The sequence below is a fragment of the Postia placenta genome (genome assembly GCF_002117355.1).
Source record: "Postia placenta MAD-698-R-SB12 unplaced genomic scaffold POSPLAscaffold_12, whole genome shotgun sequence".
NCBI classification, from domain to species: domain Eukaryota; kingdom Fungi; phylum Basidiomycota; class Agaricomycetes; order Polyporales; family Adustoporiaceae; genus Rhodonia; species Rhodonia placenta.
Window position 1 is genome coordinate 385,639 of NW_020169843.1, and position 26,463 is coordinate 412,101.

Here is a 26,463-nt window from a genome sequence, read left to right on the forward strand (position 1 = left end):
TCCGGAGTCTGCTGACATAAACGTATCATCCCGAGTCCGCGGAGATCCGAGGGAGATGCAAAGTTCGCTATGGGATCTTGGAATGTAGTAAGGCGCTTGTAATGATGATCTTCGTCTGCCCAAGAAGGTTAGGGCGCCGCGCAGAGGTACATTGACTCGACAAAGGCGTCTCTCATGTCCGCTCAGATCGTGTTACCAGCGGTCAAATTAACGCTAACGATATTCCTCCACGCAGCATGGGAAAACATAGCCCTAATAGACATGTTGAAGACACAGCTGCATTCTGGGAGATAACTGAAGTCGGCAGACGCCGGGCAGCCTCTAGAACGCGATACACGTGACCGCGAAGCGATCGCGTCGAGATAACCGATCATAGACTTACAGGCCAAGCCGCGTCGGACACGAGTCACAAGAGTCCCTTACTGCTCATCAACATCAGTGTATTTCGCATTACAGAAAGTACATCAAGGGAACATGCCTGGTCGTCTACAAAACAAGGTGCGCTAGGCTAACTGCACGCCGACCCTTCTTTGAAGATGAAGACCCACTCACTCTCAGGTCGCCCTTATCACTGGCGCGGGATCGTAGGCATACTGACAGTGACGCTACACGACACGTAGCTCACAATCTGGATTATAGCGGGATTGGCCTCGAATCCTCCATTCTCTTTGCACAAGAGGGTGCGCACGTCGCGCTCGTTGACATCAATGGCCAGGCCGTGCAGAAGACTCACAAACTCATTTCCGAGAGATTTCCTAATGTCAAGTCCGTTCCCATCCAGGCGGATGTCAGCAAGGAGGATAGCGTTAAGAACATGGTTGACGAGGCCGTCAAGGCCTTCGGTCGCCTCGATATCATGGTAGGTTCTTGATAGGCGCATTGACATCAGGACATCTAATCATAGTGGGCGCTGTGTGCGATTCAGTTTAACAATGCGGGTATGTGCCGTGGGCCTTTTGTGCTTCCATTCATAATCGACATTCAGGGATCATGCACCCGGAGGACGACCATGCCCTCAACACGGAGGAGCGGATATGGGATCTGACCATGAATATCAACGTCAAGGGCGTCTGGTGGGGCTGCAAGTACGCGATCCTCGCAATGCGTAACAACCCCACGGACCAGAGCAAGGGGCTCCACACTGGCGGCAGCATTATTAACACTGCGAGTTTCGTGGCCCTCCTGGGCGCGGCGACGCCCCAACTTGCTTGTATGTACCCGTGCCAGATCTCGTATGTTACGATCTCGGCTAATGCTCGTTATGTACAGATACTGCGTCGAAGGTGGGCACCGTGAGGTCCCCAGATCACAATTATTGTTGACGAATCATGCTATTGCAGGGCGCCGTCCTCGCCATGACACGCGAGCTGGCTATGGTACACGCTCGCGAGGGCATCCGGATCAACTCTATCTGCCCGTAAGTCTCCCTCGCTCTGCACTTCGTATATTCTCTGATCGCACCTACAGAGGGCCTCTCAAGACGCGTACGTTGGATTGTCACCCATGGAAACGATCAGCAGAGGCCTAAATGTTTACCCACCGTCCCTTTCATTAGCCCTCTTGATGGATTTCCTCAACACGCAAGAGAAGAAAGACCGCAGAATGGTCCACCTGCCCATGGGGCGCTTCGGCGAAGCCGTCGAAGTTGCCAGGGGCGCACTCTTCTGTACGTGCCTTGCAACACTATCACAGTGTATGAAGCCTCTGATGCACTTCTTTCATAGTGGCAAGCGACGAGAGCAGCTACGTGACCGTATGTATTCGTCACTTGAAGTTCGAGCGGCTGACTTCATCGGGATTTACAGGGCACGGACTTTAAGGTCGATGGTGGTCTCAGTTCATGCTACGTGACACCCCTCGGAGAGCAGATCTTGCCGGCACCCTCTAGTCTGGTTTAAATAGTACATTGCAATTAAGCAGCGTGCAAATCTGATGTACAAAAGTCGCCACAGAACCAAATGAAATGATAGATGTTACAGACGACAGACGATAGGAAAGCAGTACGATATGGATGCTAGGTGTAGGCGTAAATTCGAAAATCTCAGTTTGAGACAAAGCGTGTTGAGCGGTACTACAGAGTTGGATGAGACCATGGCATCAAGGCAGTCCTCGCAAAGCGACTAGCTGGTACAGCCTTGAAGAATATTGCCATGAAGGTGTGCATCGTGCTGTTACTACTCATCCTCGCGTTTGGATGCCTTCTTTGCTCTTTTGATTTTCAGGATCTCTGTGCCGATGCTGTTCTTGAGCTCTCTGTGTAGCTCGGGCTTATAGCCTAACGCAAACAGGATCTCGAGATGGACGAAGAAAGGGGCGAGGACCACAGCTGCAGCATTCGCACACTATTAGTATAGTTATGTGCACATGAAACTCTTAAATGCCGCATACCGCCGACGATGTTGTCGAGGAGAGCCGGAGAGCGACCCTCGGGACCGTAGTGCCCAACGAACTGAGCAATCCAGGAGCCAATATGCAGTGCGGTGGCATATTTGATCGCATCAGGGGTGTACGAGAAGGCGGTCGCAGTAAGGAGCGACAATGCCAGCTGAGGAACGTACAGGGCCTGCTCAGGGAGTGGGTGAGATCAAACAGCGAGTCTGACGAGGTTGGGACTCACGGCTGCGGTAGGCTCGAGGGCAAAGTAATAGATGATGTACAAGAGGGCATGCAATGCCGGTACGTTCAGATCGAACGTAAACCATTGATTAATCGCGACGTGAACAGCCGGGATGAACGCCGGAACGGGGAGGACAGATGCCATAACCTGAAACGTCCTGCGCAGTATTGCGTGTCAGTGTCAGTAAGGCCTCAGCTATGAGTATGTATCTGGACAACGACATACCATAAGAGTATCGGCACACATACTTCGTGAATAGTGATGTTTATGGGATTAGAGTGGTAGGCGCCATAGAAGGTCAGCTGAAATGGATGTTAGGGGTCGCTGTCCTTGGGCCTTGCTCGAGCTGCACTCGCCTGCTTCTTTATGTCGAAGAGGCCTGAGGTCGACATGGTGGTGTTTGAGAGAAAAGAGACGACAGGAGTGCGGTGGGAATGTATGATGAAATACAGACTACTGACCAGGGCGACTGCGCCATCCCCAGGGCCAGTGCGGGCAAGACCCGTTGTCCGGAGCCCTGACGTGCTCCGAACACCGCCCGGCAGGGAGAGCGTTTTCGATGACACTTAGGTTGTCTTCTTTTGGGACCCTCGGGAGATACCTCGGGCGCCCGAGGTATCCCGGGATGGTTGGATCTCCGCCCCCGGTTCAATCTCTGTGGATTCGTCCCAAAGGAAAGTAATTATCGAACCATCGGGCGCCCGAGGTATCCTGAGATGGTTGGATCTCCGCTCCGGGGGATGGCTCAATCCCTTTCTTTTCCTCCGGACATTGTATGCTGACCAATCAAGAGGTAGCATATCCGTGCAATGTCCGGAGTCCGGAGATCGCGGCAGGATCGCGATGAGGGTGCATCACGTGGCTTCATGCGGTTACACGTATCTAGTCAAGCGCCCAGTGCTCACAGCGAGTAGCTCATCATACTTTCGACGTCTCTCTCCACTTGAAACCGTTGTTTCTGCTTTCTAAAATGGTCCGGTCAACGTTGATTGTACGAGCATTTGATGCTCTGCCCCTTGCTGCAAGCGTTGACGATGAGCAAGTACGCAAGGTCGTTGCGTCATTTGCCTATCCCAAGGCACTCATGATGTATAGACAGAACAAGCGCTGCAAGAACACAAACAACAGGCGAAGCTCGTGTTCCGAAGAATTACACCAAACGCGGAGCCACGCTGTTCGATTGAGAGTGGTCAATACACACTACAGTGCGTCCCGGGCAATCGCCATGGCATCGAACGCGTCGACTTATGAGCTTGCGTTTAGCTACCTTATAGCGGATAACGTCGTCTATCTTGTCATTGCAGACAAGTCGTATCCAAGAAAACTTGCCTTCTCCTATCTGGATGAGTTGTCCAAGGAGTTTGCAACATCGTACGGCGCGAAAGTGGAGGCCGTGCGGAAGCCATATGCGTTTGTGGGTTTCGGTGCGGACGTCTCACAGCTTCTATCTTTGCGATTCTTAACAGCTCGCTCCGCCATGGTTAGACACATTCATGAGCAAGACGGCCAGACTATACCAAGACACGCGGACAGCAAGTGCGGCAGGCAGTTCAGGCCTCGACAAGCTCAATGACGAGCTACACGACGTCACACGTATCATGACGAAGAACATGGAGGAGTTGCTGTGGCGAGGAGACTCGTTGGACAGTAAGTGAACCGGCTCTGCGGAGGCATTTGTGATACTTATGTCTTTGGTATCTAGGAATGTCACATCTCTCCACGTCTCTGAGATCAGAATCAGAGAAGTACCGAAAAGCCGCACGAAACATCAACGTCCAGGCCATGCTGCGACAGTATGCGCCATTAGGGGCGGTAGTCTTCATCCTCATTATCATTCTGTGGTGGCGGTTTTCATGAGCGGTTTGTCGTGTATATGTAGTCTACTAATTATCTTTCAGGCTTCCGTGGATCATGGACTTCATGCTGCATCGAGCAATGCATTCCGTTTTGTCTCACAGGGCACCCGCAGCCTTCCGTGTGCTCATTGTCACGTAACGGCGTCTCGCCGAATGTAGCCACCGCATACTACTAGGCAGTGCACGCTGCAATACTGATCAGGGCCACTGGATCTTGCCGTATACACGATGCATGGAGATGGCGCCGGACGTCGATGAGAAATAGCCTGTGTAGATAACTATCTCCCATCAGCTCCCCCTTTCTTGTACCAATACCACGGTCTGCCAGGACAGACCCACTAACAGTGCCGCAGACCCAGTGTCATTTTGCCAGACGACGGTGGGCGAGCCGCAATGTCGTACGGCGGCATCACGTACCCGGGAGGCACATCGCCCATTATACCGCCCCAGCAGTTCGCTGCTCCAGCCAGCCCACAGCCTCAGCAGCAGCAGATCCTGCCAGGATCGTATACATATACGACGGGCGTTGATGCCAGTGGGCAGACCATCTACCACCTCTTCAGGTGCGTACCGATCGCAGCTGCTCGCGATCGTTTCGGCCGCGTTGCAGGTTGATAGCAAGTGCTGATCGTGATCTCATGTAGAGCCGTTCCCGCAAGGTGATTACATACTTCCGCACTTCTGAGGAATTCAGCGACTGAGTGGACACGCAGCTACCAGACCGCTCAAGGTGTCGTGAGTGGCATCCAATGGGTCCCTGCCGAAGCTACGCAAGTTGTGCCTTCTGGAGCTACTCCTGCTAACGCGGTACTGCTCGATCACCATCGCGCGCTGCTTTCTCGTACCGATGATAGCTCCCCACAGGATTTCTTGGCGTCCTTCAACAGGGGGCAGCCAGATGGAGGTGCTATGAGAGACTGGTGAGCACGCCCTTCCATACTACGGTCCCTGCTTACACATGTATTTTCTGCAGGCAGCGCGACGAAGAGAGACGACGAAAGAAGGAGCGCCGCGAGCGCGAAGACAAGGAGCTCCGCAAGGCGCGCGACAGGGACGCCCGTGGCGAGCGCGAACGCCGCGAGCGCAGGCCCAGCTACAATGGCGGTGCGTACCCGCCCTACGAGCCGGACCGCCGCTACAGCACCGCACCCACCGCCGACCTTGAGCGGCGCTTTGCAGACCTCGAGGTCGACCGCGGCCGTGAGCGCGAGTACGAGCGCGAGCGCAGGAACAGCACGTCCCGCCGCGGGTCGTACTACGGCGACCGACCCGCGGGGTACCAGCCCGCGCCCGGAGGTCCCGCATACCCCGGGCCTCCGGGAGCGTATCCGGGTACTGCCCCTGGCGCATACACGACTACGCCGCCATCCACGTACACCTCACCGGCATACGGCGCTGGTGCCGGCGGCCAGTACTCGAGGCCAGGCGCATACCCGCCGTCCCCGCGTCCTGGAGAGAGTATCGCAGTCCCGCGCCCCCCCTCGCCGTACCTCCCCGGAGGTCTGCAGCGCCCCCCGTCGCCCTACCAAACCGGAGGCGTCGTCCCGCCGCGTCCCTCGTCTCCATATCAGGTTGGCGGCATGGCGCGCGCCCCCTCCCCGTACCAACCTGGCCCTGGTCCTCGCCCGGGGTCTCCTTACGCACCAGGTGGCATGCAGCGCGCCGCATCGCCTAGGCCCGGCGGGATCTATCCCCCCATGGACAACCAACCGCCCATGCGTCGTCCCCTTTCTCGCGCACCCAGTCCCTCGCCGGGCATGTCTCCGTATGCTCCTTCTGCAGGTGGGTACGGGAATAGCACGTCTGCCTATGGACCGTCTGGCGGCTATGGGGCGGCAGGCGGCTATGGCCAGCCAGGTATGCCTGGCGCGGCGTCCCCGCGCATGCCGCTGGGCCCAGGAGAGCAGCCGCACACGCCGATGCTCTCTGCACCGGAAGGCTTCGCTCGTCCCCCGAACCTGGCGCAGCCGTACACCCACTTCGAGATGATGAAGATCCAGGACATGGACGACTTCCTCGAGCTCATCCCGCGCATGCCGCTGGTCCTCGTCCCGCACGACGTCTACCACGAGGACTGGATCCGCTTCATGAATGTATGCACTTCCTCCTTATTTTGCTACAAGGCATGTCTGACGCATCGTGCAGGACGTAGCGATGGCCTGGTCCGGGCGCATGCCCGTCCCCGAGTACGCGGCAGACGGCCGCCCGCCCAAGCGCACGACGTTGACCGCCGACCTCATCGACCTCTGGAACACCTCGTTCTTCAGCAAGCGCGGCGTCGAGCTTGTGCTCTACAAAGGCCGCGAGCGCCGCTCCGGTCGCTCTGTTGGGATGGTGGACCTCCATCTGCCTGGCTTCGACACTTACGATGCTATTTCATCCGGCTCAGACTCGGATTCTGATGACTCCGACGATGACGATGACGATGATCTGGACGACCGTCCTCGGTACGGTGCTTACGGCGGCGTCTATGGACGTCAAGTAGAGGGTCAAATGGCCGAGCTCCGTGAGGCCAGGCGCCTGCGCCGTGAACGCAAGGCGGAGAAGAAGATGCGCAAGAAAGAGAAGAAGAGGAAGGCGAAGCTGAGGGAGCTGGAACGCAAGTACGCGCTCTATCTCGCGTGTATTTCTCCGCGGGAGGGTGGCTTGTAAGAAGGGAACATTCTGCCGTGCTGTACATTTTCGTTCGTTCATGCGCCTGTATAATCAACATGTCTGTATGTACTGCTATGTGATATTGCAATGGAACATCTTAGGTTTACAAGCGAGACTACCCGAAAGACGACCGCAAAGTATAGTTATATAATGTACATACGTTGTGATGAATGCAACGTCCATGATGATGTACAGACATGAGAATGCGTCAGCCGGATTAGTATGGTCGACCACCTCGCGCACGCCCTCTGGCGTTGTATGCGCCGCCGCGTGGATTAGCATAGGAATTCGACCCATACCCACCGCTGTAGTTGCCGTATGCGGGCTGAGGGGGCCCGTTATAACCATTGGGACCGCCGTATCCCCCATTACCTCCATTTGACGGGTTACCATTATAGCCCCCGTAACCTCCACCATAGCCGCCTCTACCATTGGCGCCGCCATATCCTCCTGCGCCGTTGGAATGGGACCCGCTGTAGCCACCAGAGTCATATCCTCTGCCCCTTGGCGCCCCTCGTCCACGAGGAGCCCCGCGTGATCCATATTGGGACTGCGAAGACTGGTATGGCGGGTGTGACTGGTTATTCGAATATGGCGCCTGAGCATACGAATTGTGGTGATGAGGTTGGTACGATTGTTGATGCGGCGGGCCGTTGAAGCGATCATACCCTCCGCGGCCTCCGTGATCACGACCGTTACCGTACGAGTTCGTCGCGTATGACTGAGGACCTCCGTATGGAGCACCGCGCGATGACCCGCCGTAATCTCCACCACGACCGCGACCACGACCACCCCTCCTAGCGCTCTCCCGATCTGCCTGCGTCAGCACAGGACGTGTCCTCTGAACACCAGGCAGAAGGACGGAACGGTGTGGTATCAGCTGTGTCGGGAAGAGGTACAAGGCGGATAGCGAACGGTCGCCTTTAATGTCGGGGAGGTCCTGGGTTGGCAACGGGCAGTCGTAGTTCGCTCCTGGTATGCAGTCGGGGTTGGGAAGCAAGCTGCCGCTGATACCGTGGCTGAGCTTAACGTTGATTGGCATAGGCTGTTGCATCAATTGTTAGCTACCTATGAGAGATCTTACGATACGCCGACGCACCTCATCCTTCTTACGCTTGCCATACAACGCCTCGAGCGTAGTATATAACGAATGCTCCTCCGATACAAACGTGAAGTGGTTGCCGTGTTTATTGCGTTTCTTCTCCGCGTCGGTGAGACCCCCATAAAAAGGCGCCATCGCGTCCAACAATCGCCTCGTATCGATGAAGGGCAACAAGGCAACACCCTGCCAGGCCATCCGCTTCCCGTTCATGTCGATCCGGAACGAGCTCGGATAAAAGTCGATAATTGGGGACGTTTCCTCAGTCATCAACTTGTGGAATACTTCCGGTATATGTTGTCGACTAAATGGATGTTACATAGAGCCAGCATCGCAGAAAACAGAGACATACCTCGACGCTGGGAAAACGCTCATGAGTTGCTGGAATGGCTCGGACGGCCCCCCCATATCAAACTTGATGTCCATGTTCCTTACGTCGACGAAGTCGGCAGCGAAGGGTGCAAAATGATATGGATAGTACCAATGCCAGGACGGCGTCTTTCCAAGATGAGGTCAGTAAATATTCTGGTTACAAGGTATGCGTCGCTCACTCCCTGGTAATAGTACTGCAGAACCCAAGCCATACCTTCCATATAATGCTTGGTGATCCTGGATAAATCCGTCAGACGTGATCTCAAGACCGCAGAATTCCAATGCTCACTCTTTCCTAAACTCGATGTCCCCATACTCAACGCCGAACTTCTGACGATAATAACGCTCCTTGTATCCTGGCTCCCAAAGTCTGTGGCACATGGTCAGCCTGGCGAAGTGATACTGTCACGTCTACGTACTTCACGATGTCTTCCTGGTCGACAGTGCCATCAGGATTCACTTTATAGTCCAGAGCCGTTGCACTCGGTGCGTCTTCGTCATCACTACCCAAGTCATCGTCACCTTCCTCTGCCTCGACCTTATCAATGGTGCGTTTGACACCCTTCGGAGATTCATCAAGCATTTCCTCAGGATCAATCATGAGAGCTTCCGGAGCAACTTCTGTATCCGGTTCGCCGCTGGCGTCGACGTCGTTCTCAGTCGTAGTCATCACAGAATCATGGGAGCCGCCCAAGCCAGGGACTTCATTATCATCATGATTGATGAAAGCAGAGGTCTCTTGAGTCGTGGTAGAGGCGGAGGGTGTGCTACGTGCAGGAGCAGACGAAGCGGACTGCGAAAGTTTGGAGGCACTAGGTTTCAATGGGGTAAGACCAGCCAGCTCGGCCTTCAGCATTTCAGCAGCACTCATATTAGCCATCCGAATGGCACGTCGATTCGCGACGACATCGCGATTCGAACCGGCCAAAGCCTGAGCTGCCATCGGTGCATGTAGAGCCGTCTCGGCGGTCTTTGGGCCACCCAAGCCAATGCTATCTGCCTTCGCTGCAAAGTCACTTGTGGGACGCGGGGGAAGTGGATGTGGGGTAGTAAAGGTCGTCGCAGTAGGTGCACTTGGAGAAGCAGTTAGATTCAATGAAGCTGAAGGCTTTACATCCATTGATCTCATATCCTGGTCGAGCTTACGGCGCTTGGCATTCTGTTCTTGGCGTTCCTCAGCTGAAACGGGAGACAACAATCAGCAAACATCCTGGGCAAATCGCGTTATGACATACATTCACGCCTACGCCGGAAGATCTCATCCTCCCGCTTCGCGAGGCCCTGAAGCACTATGTCTGCTCTGGAGAGTTCCACTCGACCATGATCTGTCAAATAGCCTCCCATCCTCGGCAACTCATCGCGCCAGATTCTGAGCAGGGTGTCAATGGCTCCCTCTCGAATCTCGAGAGAAGGGAGATGGGGTAGAAAGTCGTTACCGACGAAGAAAATCATAAACACCCAATCATCGATCGCTCGTTCAAGGTTGAAGGGGAATGGGGCGTTAGCAATATTCAGCTCTGCTTCTAGGTACTCGCGAAGGATGGCGACGTCAAGGAAAATGAAGGGTTTCTTCTCCAAAGGAGGCTTAGTGACTTCAGGCTTGGTTCCGGTACACTGTGCTGCGTAGTGCCCTTCCTGACCACATATGCGGCACGCAGTGGCGCTACCGGATTGTGCAAAGACGTCTTCACGCAGAACCCGGAAGTGCGGTTCATGCGTTGCTAACGATAACATGATTAGGTCCGCATCCTGGGGTAGCAAGTCAGTGAGAGTAAAACTACGTGAACAGAACGTACCAATCCATAAATTACATGCCGTGTGTTTGGGTCATGGCCAGGATTCGACCTTTGTTTACGTATAAAGTCCATGATTTTGTGTTCGCCCTCGCCGGGCACATTAGCATCGGAGATAATGACCTGCATCTGCACACTAATCAGCACATGTAGATGCGGCATCATACACACGCAGTTACCTGTTTCCAACCTGGGTCTGTGTTCAACTTCTGAGCCACCCAGTAACGAAGAGAGATAGCCAACAGGTCCATGAACGGCGTGCCAGGAGTAATTGCATTAGAGTCCCAGCTCTTCTTGTTTTTCTCTTCTTCGCTGAGTGTCTTCCCCATCGCTGGCACGATGTCAGCTAGATAATGGCGGGGCGCAGAGAACATGACACACATTCCCACATAGCAACAGCCTCTTTTCGGGCTTCCTCCTTCTCTTGAGCTTCTTGTGCCGATCGGAAACGGCGAGAACGTTGCTGGTTCATCTTTGCTCGAGGTGCGACGCCATCGATCGCCATGAACAGTAGTCTGCGGGGTCGAACCATGTTGACCACCCGTTCTGTATACTTGAATATTTCGACCATCATCTCTTCCTCCGTCTCGGGAGCGGGCTGAATGGTCATCAGTAACCTTGTGGGATTGCAATGTAAAACCCCCTCACCTTTCCCTCGGGATGGGTACACGGATGAACCTAAGGGAACATAATAAGACCATGTACATTTGGTGTATGATCACAGCACGAAGAATGACACTCACAATGCCATTCATATCCAAGTAGAGGTTGTCAAACTCCGCTTCGTTGGGATTGGGACGAGATATATCAATTGGGATGGCAATCTCGTTACCCTCGGCATCTGGGACCTTCGCCTCCTCTTCCTCGATTACGGGAAGAACTTGACATTCCTGTGTCAGTAAGAGAAACCTCCCGGGTATAGTGGACTCAGCGCACTTATTTTAGGGTACTTTTTGCTAAGCCAACGGAACAGTGCTGGGACACCCTGAGAAACAAATGTTATCAAATTCTGCCATTCAGCAGGGTCTTGTGCATACCATGGTGTTGAATTGTCAGCTCAGATAATGTGTCGAAGATAACTTATACGGGTTAGAGTAAAGCAGCTTTGGTCGTCGGAGCGTACAACGACGACGCCGGTACGCACTAGTGTCGAGAACACAGACCGTGACGCACCGCGCTAGCGTAATGTTTCCACGGTCCCGTGCCTCGCGTCCAATGAGACTCGCGAATGACTCGAGTCATTCTAAAGTAGCTCGCTCTTGACTATTCACTGTGCCCACTTGCTTTCTGCTCGTTAGTTTCCCCTCTCAGTCCTTTCGCACTCATAATGGCTCCCGCCGCTACTCTGGACGTTCAAGTCCAGCCCTCGAATGGGGAACCCTCACGCACGCTCCCGAAACCTCAGAAAGAAATGACCAAAGCCGAGCGGCGTGAACTGCAAGAGAGACAGCGAGCAGCGAAGGCCACAAAACAGGCTGCTGTACCGAATGGTGTAAACGGGAAAACCGCAAACAACAAGAAGCCCACTGAAGTAACCCAGCCCTCGAACGTTCCCGCACAACGGAAGGAGCGGAGGGCGAGCAGAGCTGCAGACACTGCTCGGCCGACACCCGCACCCGTGAACAAGCCCCTTCAGAAGGTGCCACTGGTTGCTGCGGCTGATGCCTCAGTCGAGAAAGCTCGCGGCCTACGGATATTCGCGCATTTTGGTTTGCCCAAACCCGCGAGTATTGCCAAAGGCGAGATTCACCCGACAATCGTGCGGCTCGCCTTGCAGTTCTCAAATTTCAAGATCACGGGCGCAAACGCACGCTGTATCGCCACATTGACGGCGTTCAAAACGGTGCGTTCGGGATTGGCTAGGGTCAAGTACACGACTGACGAGTAGGATTACAGGTAATTCAGGATTATTCAACTCCCCCACACACCACACTCTCAAGACATCTTATGACCCATCTGTCGCCGCAAATCAGTCATCTCGTCGCTGCGAGACCCATGGCTATAACCATGGGCAACGCCATTCGCCAGCTAAAGCTGGAGATCAGCGGGTCCGATATTGATCTCCCTGAGCAAGATGTATGTGCTTCTCACCTATGACATCACCAGACGCTGGCTAACGTGATGGCTATTCCCACAGGCAAAAAATGCTCTTTGCAGTAAAATCGATCACTATATCCGGGACCGGATCATTATGGCAGACCAGGTCATACAAGAGACCGCGGGGAGCAAAATCAAGGATGGTGATGTCATCCTGACCTATGCAAGGTGAGATGGCAAACGACATTTTCCCACTAGGAGCCCTGATCGACGATATGTCTAGATCATCAGTCGTCGAGAAGGTGTTACTTGACGCGCACACGGAGGGGCGGGACTTCTCGGTGATTATCGTAGATTCAAGACCAATGCTTGAAGGTGCGGGAGTGTAAGAATGTCCTGGTTTGGCGTTTAATCCCGACAAATACTCTGCAGGCAAACGATTATTATCCATTCTATCCGCAGCCGGCATCCAATGCACATATCTCCTCTTACCGGCTCTAGGCTCGGTCATCAATGAGGTGTCAACGGTTCTTGTTGGGGCGCACTCAATACACTCCAATGGCTCTGTATTCTCGCGTGCGGGAACGGCCTTGGTGGCCATGATGGCGAAGCGGCATTCAGTACCAGTCGTTGTATGTTGCGAGACGTACAAATTTTCGGAAGGCGTGCAGTTGGACAGTTTTACCAAGAACGAGCTAGGTGTGTCACTTCGGATTGAGACAATCATCAGATCAGGACATGTCCTAACATAGATGTTGCTAGCACCGATCGGGGACATGTTTTCCTCGTTCCCCCTAACCAAGCCGCGGGACGCATTAACGTTGCAGAATCGACCAAATCTAGAGATCCTCAACCCGCTTTACGACCTTACTCCCCCGTCATGTATCACCGCTGTCGTCACTGAGGTCGGCGTCATCCCGCCAAATTCCATCAGTTCTATACCATTAGCATTAGGCCGGTTGCTTTGACGCATCGGTGTCTGTATCGTGTTGCGATCCCTGCCCTTTACGCATTGTTGCATTTGCTATCATTGGACGATTGCATGTTGTGCATTATCATTACCATACCGTATATCATCATGTAGTTCTAAATGCTTTTAGAAAAGAAACAGGCGTACTCAGGAATTTTTCTACGAGTTCGCTAAGCAAATGAGCGCGTCGACGCGACGTGAGTAGTTCGCGCATATCGCGCACACGTGATTGGAGCCCCACCTCCAGCGGTGAGCGCTCTGTGGGCCCCGCTCCTCCTTAGAACTTCCTAGTCTACTCCTGCACAGTGGTCTTTCGTCGGTAACCCTTGCATTCATGGAGGAATCATCTACTCTCCTCTCACAGGCAGAGTCGTCGACCTCTGGACAGCAATCTCTTCTTTGCGCTGTATGTCACGACCAGTCCGCCAAATACACCTGTCCCCGATGTGCGACGCAGACTTGCTCGTTTCCATGCTCAACCAGACACAAATCTATAGGCGACGGCTGCTCTGGTGTCCGGAATAAGGCCGCATATGTGCCCATAAATCAGTACGGGTACATGTCCCTGATGAACGATTACACTTTTCTCGAGGAGATGGGTCGGAAAATCGGGGACTGGGGCCGCGAGATTGTGCAAGGGGGCTACACGGCTGGTGGTGCAGATAACAGACGAGGTCGAGGAGCCGTGAGCATGCGGGGCCGGGGCAGCCGAGGTGGCCGAGGAATGGCTGGTGGAGGAAAGATCAGATCAAAACGGGATGTGTTGAAAATGCAGCTCGACTTTCGGGACATCGAGATGGAGCTCCTACCGACGGGCATGGAAAGACGCATTCTCAACCAGTCGACATGGGATTTCAAGTACGCACTGGCTCTCCCTTGTACCAATTTACGGGACAATAATATGTATGCATGCTCACGCGCTCTGCTGCAGAAATAAAACTGCACTCTTCACGGTCGAATTCAAATTTCATCCTCCCCCAGATCCCCTCGCAGGCCCTGCAGAGCCACAGGATCAACCGTTTGTTCTTTTGACCCATAGGAACCCAATTGACAAGACACTTTTGGCCACCTTGCAGTCGCAGGTTGCTGACCGTAGCAAGTCAAAGAAGGGCGAACCCGTCCCGCCATGGCTCAAGCCGCTTGTGATACCTGAGCCGAACGCTCCCGATGCATTCACTCCTCCTACCTGCGTAATGCGTACATCCTTAGACCCCCTTGCGTCCCTGAGTGCACATGGCAGCACCAATCCACGTCCGGGGCACATTATATGTCAAGGCTACTACCAACTCGATCCAGCACAGACACTAGCGTCGGTCTTGAAGCACAAGAGTTTCGTTGAGTTCCCGACAATCGAAATCTGGGAAGATGGCGCGTTCCACGGTGCAATAGTTGACGACCAGGGCGCACTCTTAGGTGACACGGAGGAGCCTCGGCAGAAACGGCAGAAACTGAGTGCAGGAGAGAGCAGGAAGGCTATGTCAGGTCTTCTTGGTGGATACGGCAGCGAGGAAGATGCGGAAGAGCGGAACGTCATGGATCTACTCGGCGGGTACGCGGGAAGCGACGACGACGAGGAAGGCCAGCAGGCTGAACCCGCGCCGATGGCCAGTGAGGACGACGGATTGGGAGATGAGGATGCCGAGGGCGAGACGGACGATGAGCTAGAAGCCCAGCCGGAAGACCTTGTGGCGCTGCTGGAGCAATTGCGGCAGGCAGGTGCACTACGAGATCCAAGAACGGACGGACATTTCACGGGTCTCGTTAACGGAGAAGATGAACGGGTGGATTGGGGCGATTCCGGGGGCGAGGACGAGGTATGACTCGCCTGATCCGACGCTTTCGTGGCGAGCAGATACCTGCAGGTTACGCTGCAATTTCAAACATCTTGCCGTCTGAGATCTAGCAAACCCTTCATGAGGAGTTGAACCTCGAGCACCGCATCGACGTATTTGCTGAGTGGGGTTTCGGGAGTATTTCGCACAGGTGCTGCAGTCTTTACCTCTACTTCCCACAACGTATCGGCGTGCGCTGGGATAGGCTTATGTGTCTTGAGGTCCACCTGGACATACGCCTCGTTAGAGGACATGGACGACACGCATTAACCTGGACACACCTGCTCCTGCTGGAACATCTGGATCACCAGGGGTCCGCGGCGGAAGACATATCCTCGCTTGTAAATTTGGGACCGACGGCTGCAATCACATCATCAGACATGCACGCATACGCTTTGTCAGTAGGACACACACATGTACCCGAGCGCGGACGCGAAATTAAGGGCATTCCCGACTACTTGGCATGTGGCCCAAGGTCTTACTGTCGCCTCAGGATGTACACGGGCAGATTCTGGTTTGAGATAGGAGTAAAGCAGCCTACAATACTCTTGATGAGAGCAGGCCCCGAAAGTATACAGTCTAACTCACCATCTCGCGTCCGGTTCAAGTAGTTCCTTTCGTCCCCTGAGCACAACGGGCTCTTGTCCTGCTTCACGTTGAGTTTGGGCATCGTATGGCTCAAACACGATCTCCCGCGCATGCATCTGATGCGCTGACTGGCTGTGAAGGGTGATGCGGTTCAACACCGCTATCGGCAGCTCAGTATATGTGGCCAAGCGGCGAGGAAATGATCCTCGCCTGGTAGATCCTGCGCGAAGAAATCTCCGAAGAGAGCGACTTCGTAAGAGTGGGAAGACATTGCTGTTGGCGGTGGCCAAAGTCGGGGGTCACGGAAGCTATGGCGGAAGGTTGCCTGTGGTGGTACTAGTACTGAGCACTGAGCAGACGCGAACGACGCGCCTGGTTAATCGGTCACGGTACAGCGTGACCACGATCGTTGAACACCGCGCGTCTCGATGGTCGATCGCGTCGCGCACAAAATTTGTTGTCTCCCGTATGGGTACCAGATACAACTAGACGTCATTATAACCAAACATTTACTGCCACTACGTAAAGGTAACGGTCCTTGAGAAAAAAGCATGAAGGATTACTGAGAATAAAGACATGGTAAAAAATGGTACGCAAAGCGAGCAAGCGATGCCAAATAAATACTCCACGGTAGAGCCAACACCTTCGTCCCTGACACGCAAGACGAGCAATCAATGTCACTGCTCTTGGGGTATCTCCACCTGATTGGGAGGCTGCCCAGGCATGCGCGGAGGTGGAGCTCCTATATGGACAGCAGGATCGCCGGGATTCATCGGCGGTGCGACCATCGCGCTCCTGACCCTAAACAACATCATTCTGTACCACTCTTGATCCGCACCCGCCTTCTGCTGTTCTTCTGTCAGCTGTTGCAGCTGAGAGAGTTCCTTCAGCCATGCAGCCTGCCAGTTGATATTCCCGTGTTCATCGGTCTCAAATTGTTCGTCAGGAGGGAAAAGTGGAGGCAGTTGTGGTTGATACCGTATACCCCCGGGTGGTGGCGGCATTATGGAGAAGTTGGGGTCGAATCTACAGAAGTGTTACTTTAAGGAGATACGATGATTAAAAAACACGCACGCATACTGGGGTGGAGGATATGCCGTGGGAGGAGGCGGGGGTGGTTGTGGATGAGCACTTGGTCCCTCCTCTACCGGTCGGATTGGTGGGGGGACGAAGCTCGCATCATGGAAGGTTGGCTCCTGGCTGCCACCTGGGTGATAGTCGATGTCGTCCTCTAGCCTGTGCTCCCCGCGCTTTCCGGACCCCTTCGGTTTCTTCTTGCGAACGCGGTGCACACCCGTACGAGGATCAACGTTGTCGTTGACCGTCCAGTATGAGCCTTTCCCACGGTCTGTGAGGGGGCGAGGGACTTTCTCGAAGCAGGGATTCAGCGACAGATTGTGTCGGACAGAATTCTTCGGGAGGCCTGGGTGAGCAAAACAGTCCTTGATCGATTGAAGCTGAAATGTTGCTCACCTTCCAACCCGGAGGCGCACTTCTGAAGTAAGGAAACTGTGGGAGAAGGTCGATGTTTTGTCATCGTGATAATAGTAGGTCAACGCACTCTTGACTCAATGGCATAGTAAATATCCTCCAGCAACAGTTTCTGGTTAGGTGCACCCTTGATAGCATATCTGTTGATGTAGCCGTGACATTGTAGATACGAGATCAACATTGAGGATGGTGTCCTTGTACGATGTTGCTCGAACAACATACCTGATCAACGTCGAATAGGGGTAGAACGGTTTGCTCCCTGGGGGACCATCCCTCAGCGAATCCAGGTTCATAGGAAGGCCGCCAGTCAGATCATTTGGATTCTCGGGGTAATACGCATTGAGTGGAGGATGATGCAGCTGGGGCACCATATCTGTAGGCATGACGGCCTGTGCTTGTTGTGCCATTGCAAAATGCAAACCGTCTGAAGACGCTAGGCGGGAGTAACAGCGCGATGTGCGTCGGTTGGCAAAGTAGAGGAGACGAGAGAGACGAGTAGAACAGGCTTATGTCATCCGTGTGAACTGATCCCAGCGCACGGACCAGCTCTCGCCAGCAGAGCGACGGCGAGAAGGGGCGGCGGCATCGTGTTGAGGACGTCCAGCATCGTTGAGGGCGGTGGTGAGCCAGGCGAGTGTTTGTCGTTCCTCCAAAACACCCTCATACAATGCCCAAATTACTGAAAACGGGAGAAAACAAGTTTGTTCCCCCCAAGCAGTAGAATACACAAACAAACTCGGCCCAAACTGTGACCACCTTCTGGCTACCCTGGCCCAGGTACCCTTGGGTGCGCTGGCTGCACCTGTATCTGCATTCATGGCTTGCGGGGTATCGGTGGCTTGTGTCTCTGGCTGAAGTCGTCGCGCGGATGCTCTCATGCGGCTGCGCTTTAGTTTATTCTCGTGGGCGCGCTCCCCATACCCATGTGGCGCGCAGAATCCGACGTGCACCCTGTTCTTTTCTGGCAGCACGCTTGCTCCAAAATTTCAAGACCTCGACGAACGTTCAATGCTGCTTCAAGGCCACTCTAATTGCTTTATGGAATGGCTGGTTCATCTTCAGAAACGGTTCATTGCGTTAATGCTCATCTGGCCGCATAATTGATCTCGGCATGACCACTTATAGTTTCGGATACTGGCAATGCGGGCCACTCGATAGTCTGCCGTACTGTCTAGAAACCCAAAGCCAGCAGCTCTGGGTGATATTTTGAACTACGACCAAAGTGGCGTCAGGGTCTCCCGCAGCAGCATCAGAAGGTGGCGAGGAATCTGAATGGCTCGTCGTCGTCCTCGGCGCTGCCTCTAGCCTCTCGGTGTGACTTCACTACTCGATACATCAGGCATTGCGTATAGGTCTACTCTGGACTATAATTATTCTTCGGCGCCATCTCGACGGCCCGTTAACAGTCCTCAACGCGTTCTTCTGAGCCCGTTCTTTCACCGCCCGGGGATACTATTTATGATGCAGCTATGTCACGGCGTTTTCGGGACTCGAATGAAGGCGCCAAGACCAACACGCGACTAGGTATTAAGAGCTTAATGCTATTCATTGACCATCCCACTGACCAATCGTCGTGTCGCCATTAGTGTCTTACGCTTGGGCGCAGAAGTGTTCACCCTCGTTTTGGAGTGACATGGTGATGACGCTGAGTGAGAATGCTTGGTCGTTAGGCAGGTGTGGCGGCATTGCCTTTACATCACTCTGGATAACTCGACCGTTCTTCGCCTGTTCTTCGTGAGGTTGTAGCGGGAAAGAGTACTTAATTATTTGTGGTTAAGATGCCTATGCCACTTGTTCTTCGGGCTGTACTTACAAGGCTATCTTTGCACTATATTGAGCGAAGTTCTCCGAGGCGTAGTTTCGTAAAGGCGTGGGACGCGGAAGGCGGCGTTGTCCACAACTCGGGGAAGAAGCTCCTACTTATTCCATGTAAGTACCCGATCATTGCTTCACATACGCCTGTCAATGTGCATAGCACTCTAACATGTAGACAGTTCTTATCTCCTTAAGTAACTGACTCGAGCCATTTAGAGCGGTGACAAGCCCATGCCCATAAACGTAATTGTCAGACAGAGTGGCGAGCGGCCTGGAGTGGTCGACGAAAGGTCGCGGTCAGGTGATCGCGTCCTCCATCAACTGAGTGCCACTACGCCTTGTTCTCAAAGCAAGTGATCACTGCGACCGTGTTCAATCCCCGTTGCTTTCGCGACCATTAGATCGCCACAATACGTACGCTTTGTCGGTGCGGGTGAGTTATAAGAGGATGCAGCTTATGCGGCTTATCTGGAGCAGTTGCTCAGGAACTCTACCTCAACATCAAGGGTGAGTGTCGTACACGGTGACACGGAGATTCGGCTGACCTTCCTATCTATCTTTGCTGACGTCTCATAACCAAACCTCATGACTTTCTTCGGGTATAGCTTCACAAATCCCTCGAGAAAGAAGACATCGGTCACTAATTCACTGTCGTTTACGTCCCATGTTGCCGTCTCCGCCACGCAGGCGACCAGTTTGTCACGCTTGTGGCACCCCAATGGCTGGGCACAAACGTCCAAACGGATCACCCATATGTCCGCCTGCACCTCCGCCACCGCCTCCCAGACTTCCTCCGACACCTGTCTCCGCGAGGCGCCCTCAGCCTCTCCAGCGCACAGTCGCCGTGCAAGAATTCGAGATTCCACCAGACGGTGTCTACCGCCGGCGTAACCCTAACTGGGTAGACCGGCGGCCGGTCGCGCAACCAATCGGGGGTGACGATCGTCACAATAGTTGGGACCCCACCGAGCCTGCAGAGAGCGAGCGCGGCGTTGGACGTGACGATGACGAGAACCCATTCATCGACGGTAACGGCCAGGAAGACAACGCAAGCTCCTCATCCTCCCGTTCGTCCTCGACTTCAAGCTCGTCTTCGAGCTCGTCATCGGCGTCTAGTTCGCAGTCATCTCGTCCCCGACGGACGATGTCGCAGGCACTCATAAACAGCATTCCCCTCGCCAGTTTATTCAGTAGTCCAAGCGACGACATTCCGGCCATCAGCCGAGTTGCGCGTCGCGCTAATCTCGCGATGGGCCTTATTCGACGTCCACGACAGGACGCACCCCCCATCAAGTCAGAGGGCGGCGGCCGCATCCACGGGGCGAACATTGGGCGCCAGAACTCGTGGTGGGTAGTCATGGGTCGCGACAAGGGCGCTGTCTCGCACTTGATGGACGTCCACGAGCGAGATGAGAGGGGTCAGCAGGATGAAGAGCTTGACTCAGCTCCAAACGTCAAAGTTGGCGCGTATCCTGTGGACCCTCGCTCCATCAGTATGACCTTCATCGACGTGATCATTGCTGGCGCCATCGGGGGTTTTATCGTTTTGTATGGTCTGTCCCTTCTGTAGGTGTGATTCGTAGCACCATAGCACGAGAACAAAGTTCCGATTCTGTATGCCTATATGCTGTATGTATCATCATGTATGTCGCCACATCTATGCTTCCTATTATTTCCCACTATGTTTTACTAGTAAATGGCCCCCGGCCTATAAATGGCGAGGTAACACGTTGTCACGGTGCTGATTTAGTCTGACGGCAAGACGTCACGCCCGAGAAAGCAATGGTCGTGACGGCGCACTCGACCGGAGTCAGAAAGGAACAAGTTCAGCCCCCGAGCGGATCGCTCGAAAGAAGGGACTCCTCAACGAGTCGTTCGTTTGCTCTCATTCAAGTTGAGAGCAGGTATAGGGGATGTAAGTGTCCACATAAGTTCGAGAGCAGTGAAGTGTTTGGTTATTGCGGCATTACAGACCTGGTCATATATCAGGGGCTAGTAAACTATAGTACGGCTCTAATGAAGTCTATGATACAGATTTGATAACGCATAGCTTATTTGGTGAAGTACAGAAGGGCGGATGTGCGCGCAAAAGTTGCTAGGAGTATTTACCAAAGCTAGGTAGATCGACAGAATGATGCGTTATCAAATCTGACCGTTGAGCGGAAGGGGGAAACATTCCACTGTTAGCGGCGGTGCGGTGCGAGATTGAAACGCATGGGTACGACAATATCATCCCGCACGCTGCCAAGACGGGCATAGAGGATCTAGAGAGAGAGAACTGATCATGGGTATAGTGTATCTCTTCCCACAGGTTTGCACATGCAAATTGAACTCTGAAATAGACCTGTTATGTCGGTCCGTACCGTGTTGCCGAAGAAAAAAGCTCAGAGGGTAGATTTTACCAACAGAGGATGAATGAGGTAAGCAGAACGATCGTGTTTGATCCAACGAATGAAGCTCGAAAACAATATCTGCAACGCTTAATCTGGCCTGGATGCCTTCGATGCAAGCGTGACAATCCAGACATTTCGGCGTCTGACAGCCCGGCAACAGTCACATCTGCCGGCTAGATCTAGAGGTCGAATCTATTCTGCAAACGCGTCTCTGCGGGAAGGCAAACAGCGGGAAGGCACCCAGTATGTCATATGCTACCCCTTGCTTCCCTAGTCGAAGTCACGGGCCACCTTCCTCCGCGTAAACGTGGTGAAGTAAGACAGCCTCAGTAGTCTTTATAAATAGGCCGCCAACAGAGCAGAACGAACAGACCATCCAATATGTCCTACCTTCTCAAGGGCGGAATCATTGCAACATTCACTGCTGGGGCGGACAAGCCACAATGCTGCAAGTCCGATATTCTCGTCGAGGACTCGACCATCACCCAGATCGCTGAGAACATCAACGCTGGCCCCGGAGTCGAGGTAATCGACTGCGAGGGAAAATGGATCTCACCAGGAATGATTGACACTCACCGGTATGTATAGGGTCGACGTCTTGACCGCCACCGACTAAATTTGGTTCAGTCATATTTTCATGACGGTGTTGCGAGGAGATCAGTGCGAGTGGGTAACCCGTCCGCTACGACCTGACACAGGACTGACCCGGCGTGCTGTGCAGCTGGCTACTGACTGAGTATTTGGTGAAGATGTCTTGGTCAGCCTAATTTCACCGCTCATAATTAGCGTGATGTCAGGCTTATTTCCGTATGAGCAGGCACATACAATCGGCCTTGACCGCAGACGAGGTCCACATTGGCCAACTCGCAGGATGTCTCGATGCGCTCCATTCGGGAGTGACAACACTTCTGGACCACTTCCATGCAGCCACTACTCCCGAGCACGCGAATAAATGCCTTGAGGCTACAATTAAGTCTGGGGCGAGAGTTATCTGGTGCCCCGCCCGCCAGAGTGGCCCTACCCAGGTTTTCCCCACGCTAGAGTGGGCGAACGATGGAGAAGCGGCGAAATGGCAGATGGAGATGCTGCGGGAATTGGGGACCAAGGACGGCGGTAAGCTGACTGCGGACGGTAGGGTGACGCTTGGTCTTGCGTAAGTTGCAGCAAGAAGTCTTCTAGAAGTGGATTCTCACTTACCGCTTTGCAGATACGATCTTGTCGGTATGGGACCCGTGAGTGTCCACCAAGCAGCGATAGAATTTGCACGAGAGATACCTGTGGCACTTATTACGGCCCATGTTGTGAAAGGTAATATGCTGGACGGTCTTGATATTAAGCTCGCTATTGACACTTGCATGACACACAGCTCCACGAATCTTGACTTTCCGGGATGCCGGTCTGCTTGGACCGGACATCGTGTTCTCGCACTGCAACTGCCTATTTGAGCGTACGGACCCTGACGATGAGATGTGGGAGGCAATGAAGGAGCATGGATGTGCTATCGCTTCGACACCCGTGGATGAGCTTGGCATGGCGCACGGCAGACCCGTCGCGATGGAGGCTGTCCGCAGAGGAGTCAAGTGCGGCCTGGGAGCGGTAATTGTTCTTCGTCGTGTCAATGCCGCGGAATGGTTGCTGACTCCTTGCACTCCAGGATTGCCTATCAATAAACGGTGGTGACATTTTCACCCAAATGCGATTCGCATTGCAATTCGATCGAGGCGCGTGATGGTCATAATAATAACCCAAGATCGAGTCCCATGCTGATTCGCCCGTAGGACGCACCCACGAAGAAATCGACAAGCACGGGCTCGTATCGCCTAGAAATAACAAACATCACAGCGCAGATGCATTCCGACTTGCCACACTTGGTGGTGCGGAGGCTCTGAACATGCAGGACATCATTGGCTCCATCGAAGTTGGCAAAAAGGCCGACCTCGTCGTGTTCGACACGGACTCCGTCAATTTGGCTGGCATTAACGACCCCATTTCCGGCATTACGTTCCACGCGACGAATGCTGACGTAGAGCTCGTCATGGTGAACGGCGAGATAGTCAAGCGCGACCATAAGCTAACCAAAGTAGAGTGGGGCCCGGTGGGCCGTGAGTTGAAGCAGAAGGCGGCAGAAGTGCGGGAGCGGTTCCCGCCCGAACGCCTGGAGGCGCTTTGGTCGAAGTGGTATGATAGTAACGGAGCGCCTGTCATCTGAAGAACTCTCTGCCCCCTTCGTAGTTGCCGAACAGAAGGCCGCTGAACCCTCGCCCTGTGGTTCTATCGCTGAGTCGAAGGTGCCTGAAATTATGTATTATCCACGGACAATGCACAGATGTAGAATGTTTTACACATACTAGTACTGGTTCGCGATGCTGGTGTGTGCATGACACAGCGGTCCGATGTCCCTTACTACGCATATGCGAGTTAATATGCGAGAGTCCCGGCCGGAAGACGCGTATGGAGTTGAAGCCACATGTACCCTGCGTCAACAAGCCGTCAGCATGAGCGATGAAGTTGAAGGCGAATTTCTACCCTGGCCATACTGGGCGGTCCGCAGGCGTGACCTACCGCCAGTCAGCGAGCAGGATTCCCTGGAACTTTGTCTCGGGATGTTCACAATCCGATCAATGATTTTGGCTCCTGAGCCAATCAGGTAGGGGGTACTGAACTTGGGGTCTGCCGACTGCCCGGTAAGGCATAGTATAGAAATTGCTTCACAACTTAGTACGGGATGAAGTGCGCTGAGGTTTGTCAGGACCGCGCGACCAAACCGCTGATCTTGCTAATGTGGGCATGATGGTGCACTATCCGCACCCTGTTCTAGCTCTGCTGCATGCCTGCACGATGTTCCGCGGACGCATAAGCTACGCTCTTCCATACATCAGTCGGACCTCAGGGCATACGCCGATCTGTTGGTGATTCAAAGGTCACCAGTTGTGCCAAATTGTTGAGGCTCGAGACGTACCCATCGCGAGAATGACAGCACGTACATCGTCTGTTAGGCACAGCGCAGTAGAGCCTGTCATTGGATTCAAGTGCGCTCACCGAGGTCAAGCCGAACTGCCAGCCAGATGTACGCCAGAACGAGATCGCGGACACCTCCGAGGCAGACAGACAGATCAAGCCTAGCCACGCACGCAATACGATGTAAGATACATAGAATGTCGGACCAATGGGTCTTGTGAGAGGGGCTGCTCGGTGAATGTATTCGGCACCGCGAGAGGCACAATTGCAAGGTTGCTGTATTCAGAGAAGACCAATTCAGTCGTTGATATGGTTGAGACCATACAGCTTCATGATCCTCGCATGCACTTTGATTTGCCCAAGCACGACGCAGGGATGGTTCTGGACTCCATCGTGTCCGCTCACTGAAGGGGGTAGACGGGATCAGCTCGGGCAGAAGCAGAAGTTAACAAGTTAATGGAACAGTACCATTTTAGACAAACCGGTACGTCAGACGAGCTGGGCACGATGAGAATGACAGTCCAATAATTCCCGGGTGAGTTGACAGACATGCAAGTGTAGTTAGCCCAATCGCAAACCCCCCTCCCTACTTCGGCCGCCCTACCAGGACCATCCCGTCATCCTCCTCGGTCTCTGTCCCGTTGTCGCTGCGCCTGCTACTAGTGGCGGGCGACGTGTCCTCTGATGCCTGCGTTGAGGCACGACTTTCCGAACGGGAGAGGGTGCTCAAATCCAGCTCCGATACGGACTCCGAGGGTTGCGCAGGCTCCAACTCTACGGGCAATACAGACCCTGCTTGGGTCGGGAGAGTATCGGCTGCTGGCTGCTCAGAGTTGTCCAAGGTGGTTTGTGGTGACTTTGAATCGGCGGGCTCTGTCGGTGAAACGGCTGGTACCGATATTTCGCGCAGTGCAGCGACCATCTGAGCATGCACGCGTTCCGCAAGCTCGTGTACATCTGCCGACGTGAGGCCCTCAGTCGATACCGGAGGAAGAACTGCAGAATGATCAGTGAATCGGCCCGGGTCAATGCAATGAGTTTGTCTGTTCACGACGTACCTTTGAGTTTCAGCGTTCCGCCCTCGAAAACTCCCTTCCTATACAACCTCCAGTAGTTTTCGCAGACCACAGGAACGATCGGTACGCCAGCTTGCACAGCGATATGGAACGCTCCCTTCTTGAAGGGAAGTAAATCCGAGTGCTCGCGCAACGTGCGCGTCCCTTCAGGGAATATCCACAGCGAGAGATTCTTCGAACGCATAGTCTCTCCCGCTGCTGCCAGTGACCGGATGGCCTTGACATTGTTTCCTCTGTCGATCCATACGACACCCGAAAGGGACATGAATTGGCCAAGCAAAGGGGACCATTGTAGCTCTTTCTTCGCGATGATCGACGCTTGTCGGGGAAAGATCCTGAAATAGATGAGACCCCTGGTCACAGTCAATGATGCCTAAACCACATACCTTCCCAAATACAAAATGTCCAGCATACTCTGGTGGTTTCCCACAAGCACAGCGGGGTGAGTGTCCAAGTATTCTGCACCCTCGACCACCAACTTGATGTCTACTGCGCGGCTTGCCAACGCGTAGAAGCTGCGCGCAACGACGAAGAACACGTCGAGCCTGCGGCCGATGAGAGACATGCCGACAGCACAAACTACGCCCCATGCCGAGCACACACCCAATGTTGATAGGTACAGTGCAAGACGGACATAGTAGCGAGCTATTGGGGACGACTTGGAGAGCGTGTGAAGAGCGAAGACGGGGAGGGAAACGTAGGCAAGCGGTTTGGCGATCCCGGCCAAAAGAGACATCATGTCGTTTATCAACGTGTACGCCGCGCACGATGTGTTGTTGTGCGTGAGCGGAGAGAGAATGAGAGGGATGAGGACGGGCCTGCGCACGCTGCTGCCCAGCGTACGTACGGACACCGACGCGTGATTACAGCAGAAACTGGCAGAGATCACAGTCGATCAGAGTTCGAAGCGC

General features: G+C 53.9%; 11 protein-coding genes across 11 annotated transcripts; 7 read left to right on the plus strand and 4 right to left on the minus strand.

Moving 5' to 3' along the window:
* Window positions 1-474: 474 nt before the first annotated feature.
* On the plus strand, window positions 475-1,898 carry POSPLADRAFT_1059505 (hypothetical protein; the record flags this gene model as incomplete). The annotated part of the gene is made up of 11 exons (XM_024481166.1): window positions 475-498; window positions 559-584; window positions 640-859; window positions 905-938; window positions 986-1,210; window positions 1,270-1,283; window positions 1,341-1,417; window positions 1,468-1,484; window positions 1,556-1,666; window positions 1,725-1,753; window positions 1,806-1,898. The coding sequence occupies 11 exons, from the start codon at window positions 475-477 to the stop codon at window positions 1,896-1,898; spliced, it is 870 nt and encodes a 289-aa protein (XP_024336106.1).
* Window positions 1,899-1,939: 41 nt separating this feature from the next.
* POSPLADRAFT_1067138 (hypothetical protein) lies at window positions 1,940-3,095 on the minus strand (the record flags this gene model as incomplete). The annotated part of the gene is made up of 5 exons (XM_024482146.1): window positions 1,940-2,326; window positions 2,389-2,563; window positions 2,618-2,774; window positions 2,843-2,919; window positions 3,072-3,095. The coding sequence occupies 5 exons, from the start codon at window positions 3,093-3,095 to the stop codon at window positions 2,175-2,177; spliced, it is 585 nt and encodes a 194-aa protein (XP_024336107.1). The 3' UTR covers window positions 1,940-2,174.
* Window positions 3,096-3,587: 492 nt separating this feature from the next.
* Window positions 3,588-4,474, plus strand: POSPLADRAFT_1150469 (hypothetical protein; the record flags this gene model as incomplete). Its single annotated transcript, XM_024486418.1, has 5 exons — window positions 3,588-3,659; window positions 3,713-3,822; window positions 3,881-4,041; window positions 4,103-4,264; window positions 4,320-4,474. The coding sequence occupies 5 exons, from the start codon at window positions 3,588-3,590 to the stop codon at window positions 4,472-4,474; spliced, it is 660 nt and encodes a 219-aa protein (XP_024336108.1).
* A 392-nt stretch (window positions 4,475-4,866) lies between these two features.
* On the plus strand, window positions 4,867-7,125 carry POSPLADRAFT_1048650 (hypothetical protein; the record flags this gene model as incomplete). Its single annotated transcript, XM_024479563.1, has 5 exons — window positions 4,867-5,036; window positions 5,187-5,280; window positions 5,338-5,393; window positions 5,447-6,566; window positions 6,619-7,125. 5 exons carry the CDS (start codon window positions 4,867-4,869, stop codon window positions 7,123-7,125), a joined length of 1,947 nt encoding a protein of 648 aa, XP_024336109.1.
* Window positions 7,126-11,719: 4,594 nt separating this feature from the next.
* Window positions 11,720-13,527, plus strand: POSPLADRAFT_1184028 (hypothetical protein; the record flags this gene model as incomplete). The annotated part of the gene is made up of 6 exons (XM_024489052.1): window positions 11,720-12,235; window positions 12,289-12,468; window positions 12,530-12,657; window positions 12,713-12,804; window positions 12,862-13,128; window positions 13,192-13,527. 6 exons carry the CDS (start codon window positions 11,720-11,722, stop codon window positions 13,395-13,397), a joined length of 1,389 nt encoding a protein of 462 aa, XP_024336110.1. The 3' UTR covers window positions 13,398-13,527.
* Window positions 13,528-13,787: 260 nt separating this feature from the next.
* On the plus strand, window positions 13,788-15,111 carry POSPLADRAFT_1080415 (hypothetical protein; the record flags this gene model as incomplete). The annotated part of the gene is made up of 2 exons (XM_024482988.1): window positions 13,788-14,257; window positions 14,331-15,111. Coding segments are annotated over 2 exons (1,251 nt in total), but the record flags the coding sequence as incomplete, so codon positions are not given.
* A 164-nt stretch (window positions 15,112-15,275) lies between these two features.
* On the minus strand, window positions 15,276-16,090 carry POSPLADRAFT_1048657 (hypothetical protein; the record flags this gene model as incomplete). Its single annotated transcript, XM_024479564.1, has 5 exons — window positions 15,276-15,458; window positions 15,513-15,591; window positions 15,646-15,768; window positions 15,820-15,979; window positions 16,030-16,090. 5 exons carry the CDS (start codon window positions 16,088-16,090, stop codon window positions 15,276-15,278), a joined length of 606 nt encoding a protein of 201 aa, XP_024336112.1.
* Window positions 16,091-16,496: 406 nt separating this feature from the next.
* Window positions 16,497-17,717, minus strand: POSPLADRAFT_1048658 (hypothetical protein; the record flags this gene model as incomplete). The annotated part of the gene is made up of 5 exons (XM_024479565.1): window positions 16,497-16,845; window positions 16,894-17,231; window positions 17,293-17,328; window positions 17,381-17,450; window positions 17,533-17,717. The coding sequence occupies 5 exons, from the start codon at window positions 17,715-17,717 to the stop codon at window positions 16,497-16,499; spliced, it is 978 nt and encodes a 325-aa protein (XP_024336113.1).
* A 1,757-nt stretch (window positions 17,718-19,474) lies between these two features.
* Window positions 19,475-20,695, plus strand: POSPLADRAFT_1071043 (hypothetical protein; the record flags this gene model as incomplete). Its single annotated transcript, XM_024482421.1, has 2 exons — window positions 19,475-19,632; window positions 19,731-20,695. Exon 2 carries the CDS (start codon window positions 19,790-19,792, stop codon window positions 20,693-20,695), a length of 906 nt encoding a protein of 301 aa, XP_024336114.1. The 5' UTR covers window positions 19,475-19,632; window positions 19,731-19,789.
* Window positions 20,696-21,899: 1,204 nt separating this feature from the next.
* Window positions 21,900-23,727, plus strand: POSPLADRAFT_1150755 (hypothetical protein; the record flags this gene model as incomplete). Its single annotated transcript, XM_024486456.1, has 6 exons — window positions 21,900-22,096; window positions 22,333-22,671; window positions 22,726-22,826; window positions 22,885-23,114; window positions 23,173-23,194; window positions 23,297-23,727. 6 exons carry the CDS (start codon window positions 21,900-21,902, stop codon window positions 23,725-23,727), a joined length of 1,320 nt encoding a protein of 439 aa, XP_024336115.1.
* Window positions 23,728-24,968: 1,241 nt separating this feature from the next.
* POSPLADRAFT_1067142 (hypothetical protein) lies at window positions 24,969-26,430 on the minus strand. Its single transcript, XM_024482147.1, has 3 exons — window positions 25,939-26,430; window positions 25,535-25,887; window positions 24,969-25,472 (listed from the first exon to the last, which is right to left on the minus strand). Exons 1-3 carry the CDS (start codon window positions 26,289-26,291, stop codon window positions 25,063-25,065), a joined length of 1,116 nt encoding a protein of 371 aa, XP_024336116.1. The 5' UTR covers window positions 26,292-26,430; the 3' UTR covers window positions 24,969-25,062.
* Window positions 26,431-26,463: the final 33 nt, after the last annotated feature.

Excerpts from the sequence above, each read along its gene's own strand:
- POSPLADRAFT_1067142 (XM_024482147.1), bottom strand. The coding sequence starts at position 26,291 with ATGATGTCTCTTTTGGCCGGGATCGCCAAACCGCTTGCCTACGTTTCC. Across the intron at positions 25,888-25,938 it reads GACATTTTGTATTTGGGAAG|GATCTTTCCCCGACAAGCGT; the intron begins GTATGTGGTTTA and ends CATCTATTTCAG. Across the intron at positions 25,473-25,534 it reads CGGAACGCTGAAACTCAAAG|TTCTTCCTCCGGTATCGACT; the intron begins GTACGTCGTGAA and ends ATCATTCTGCAG.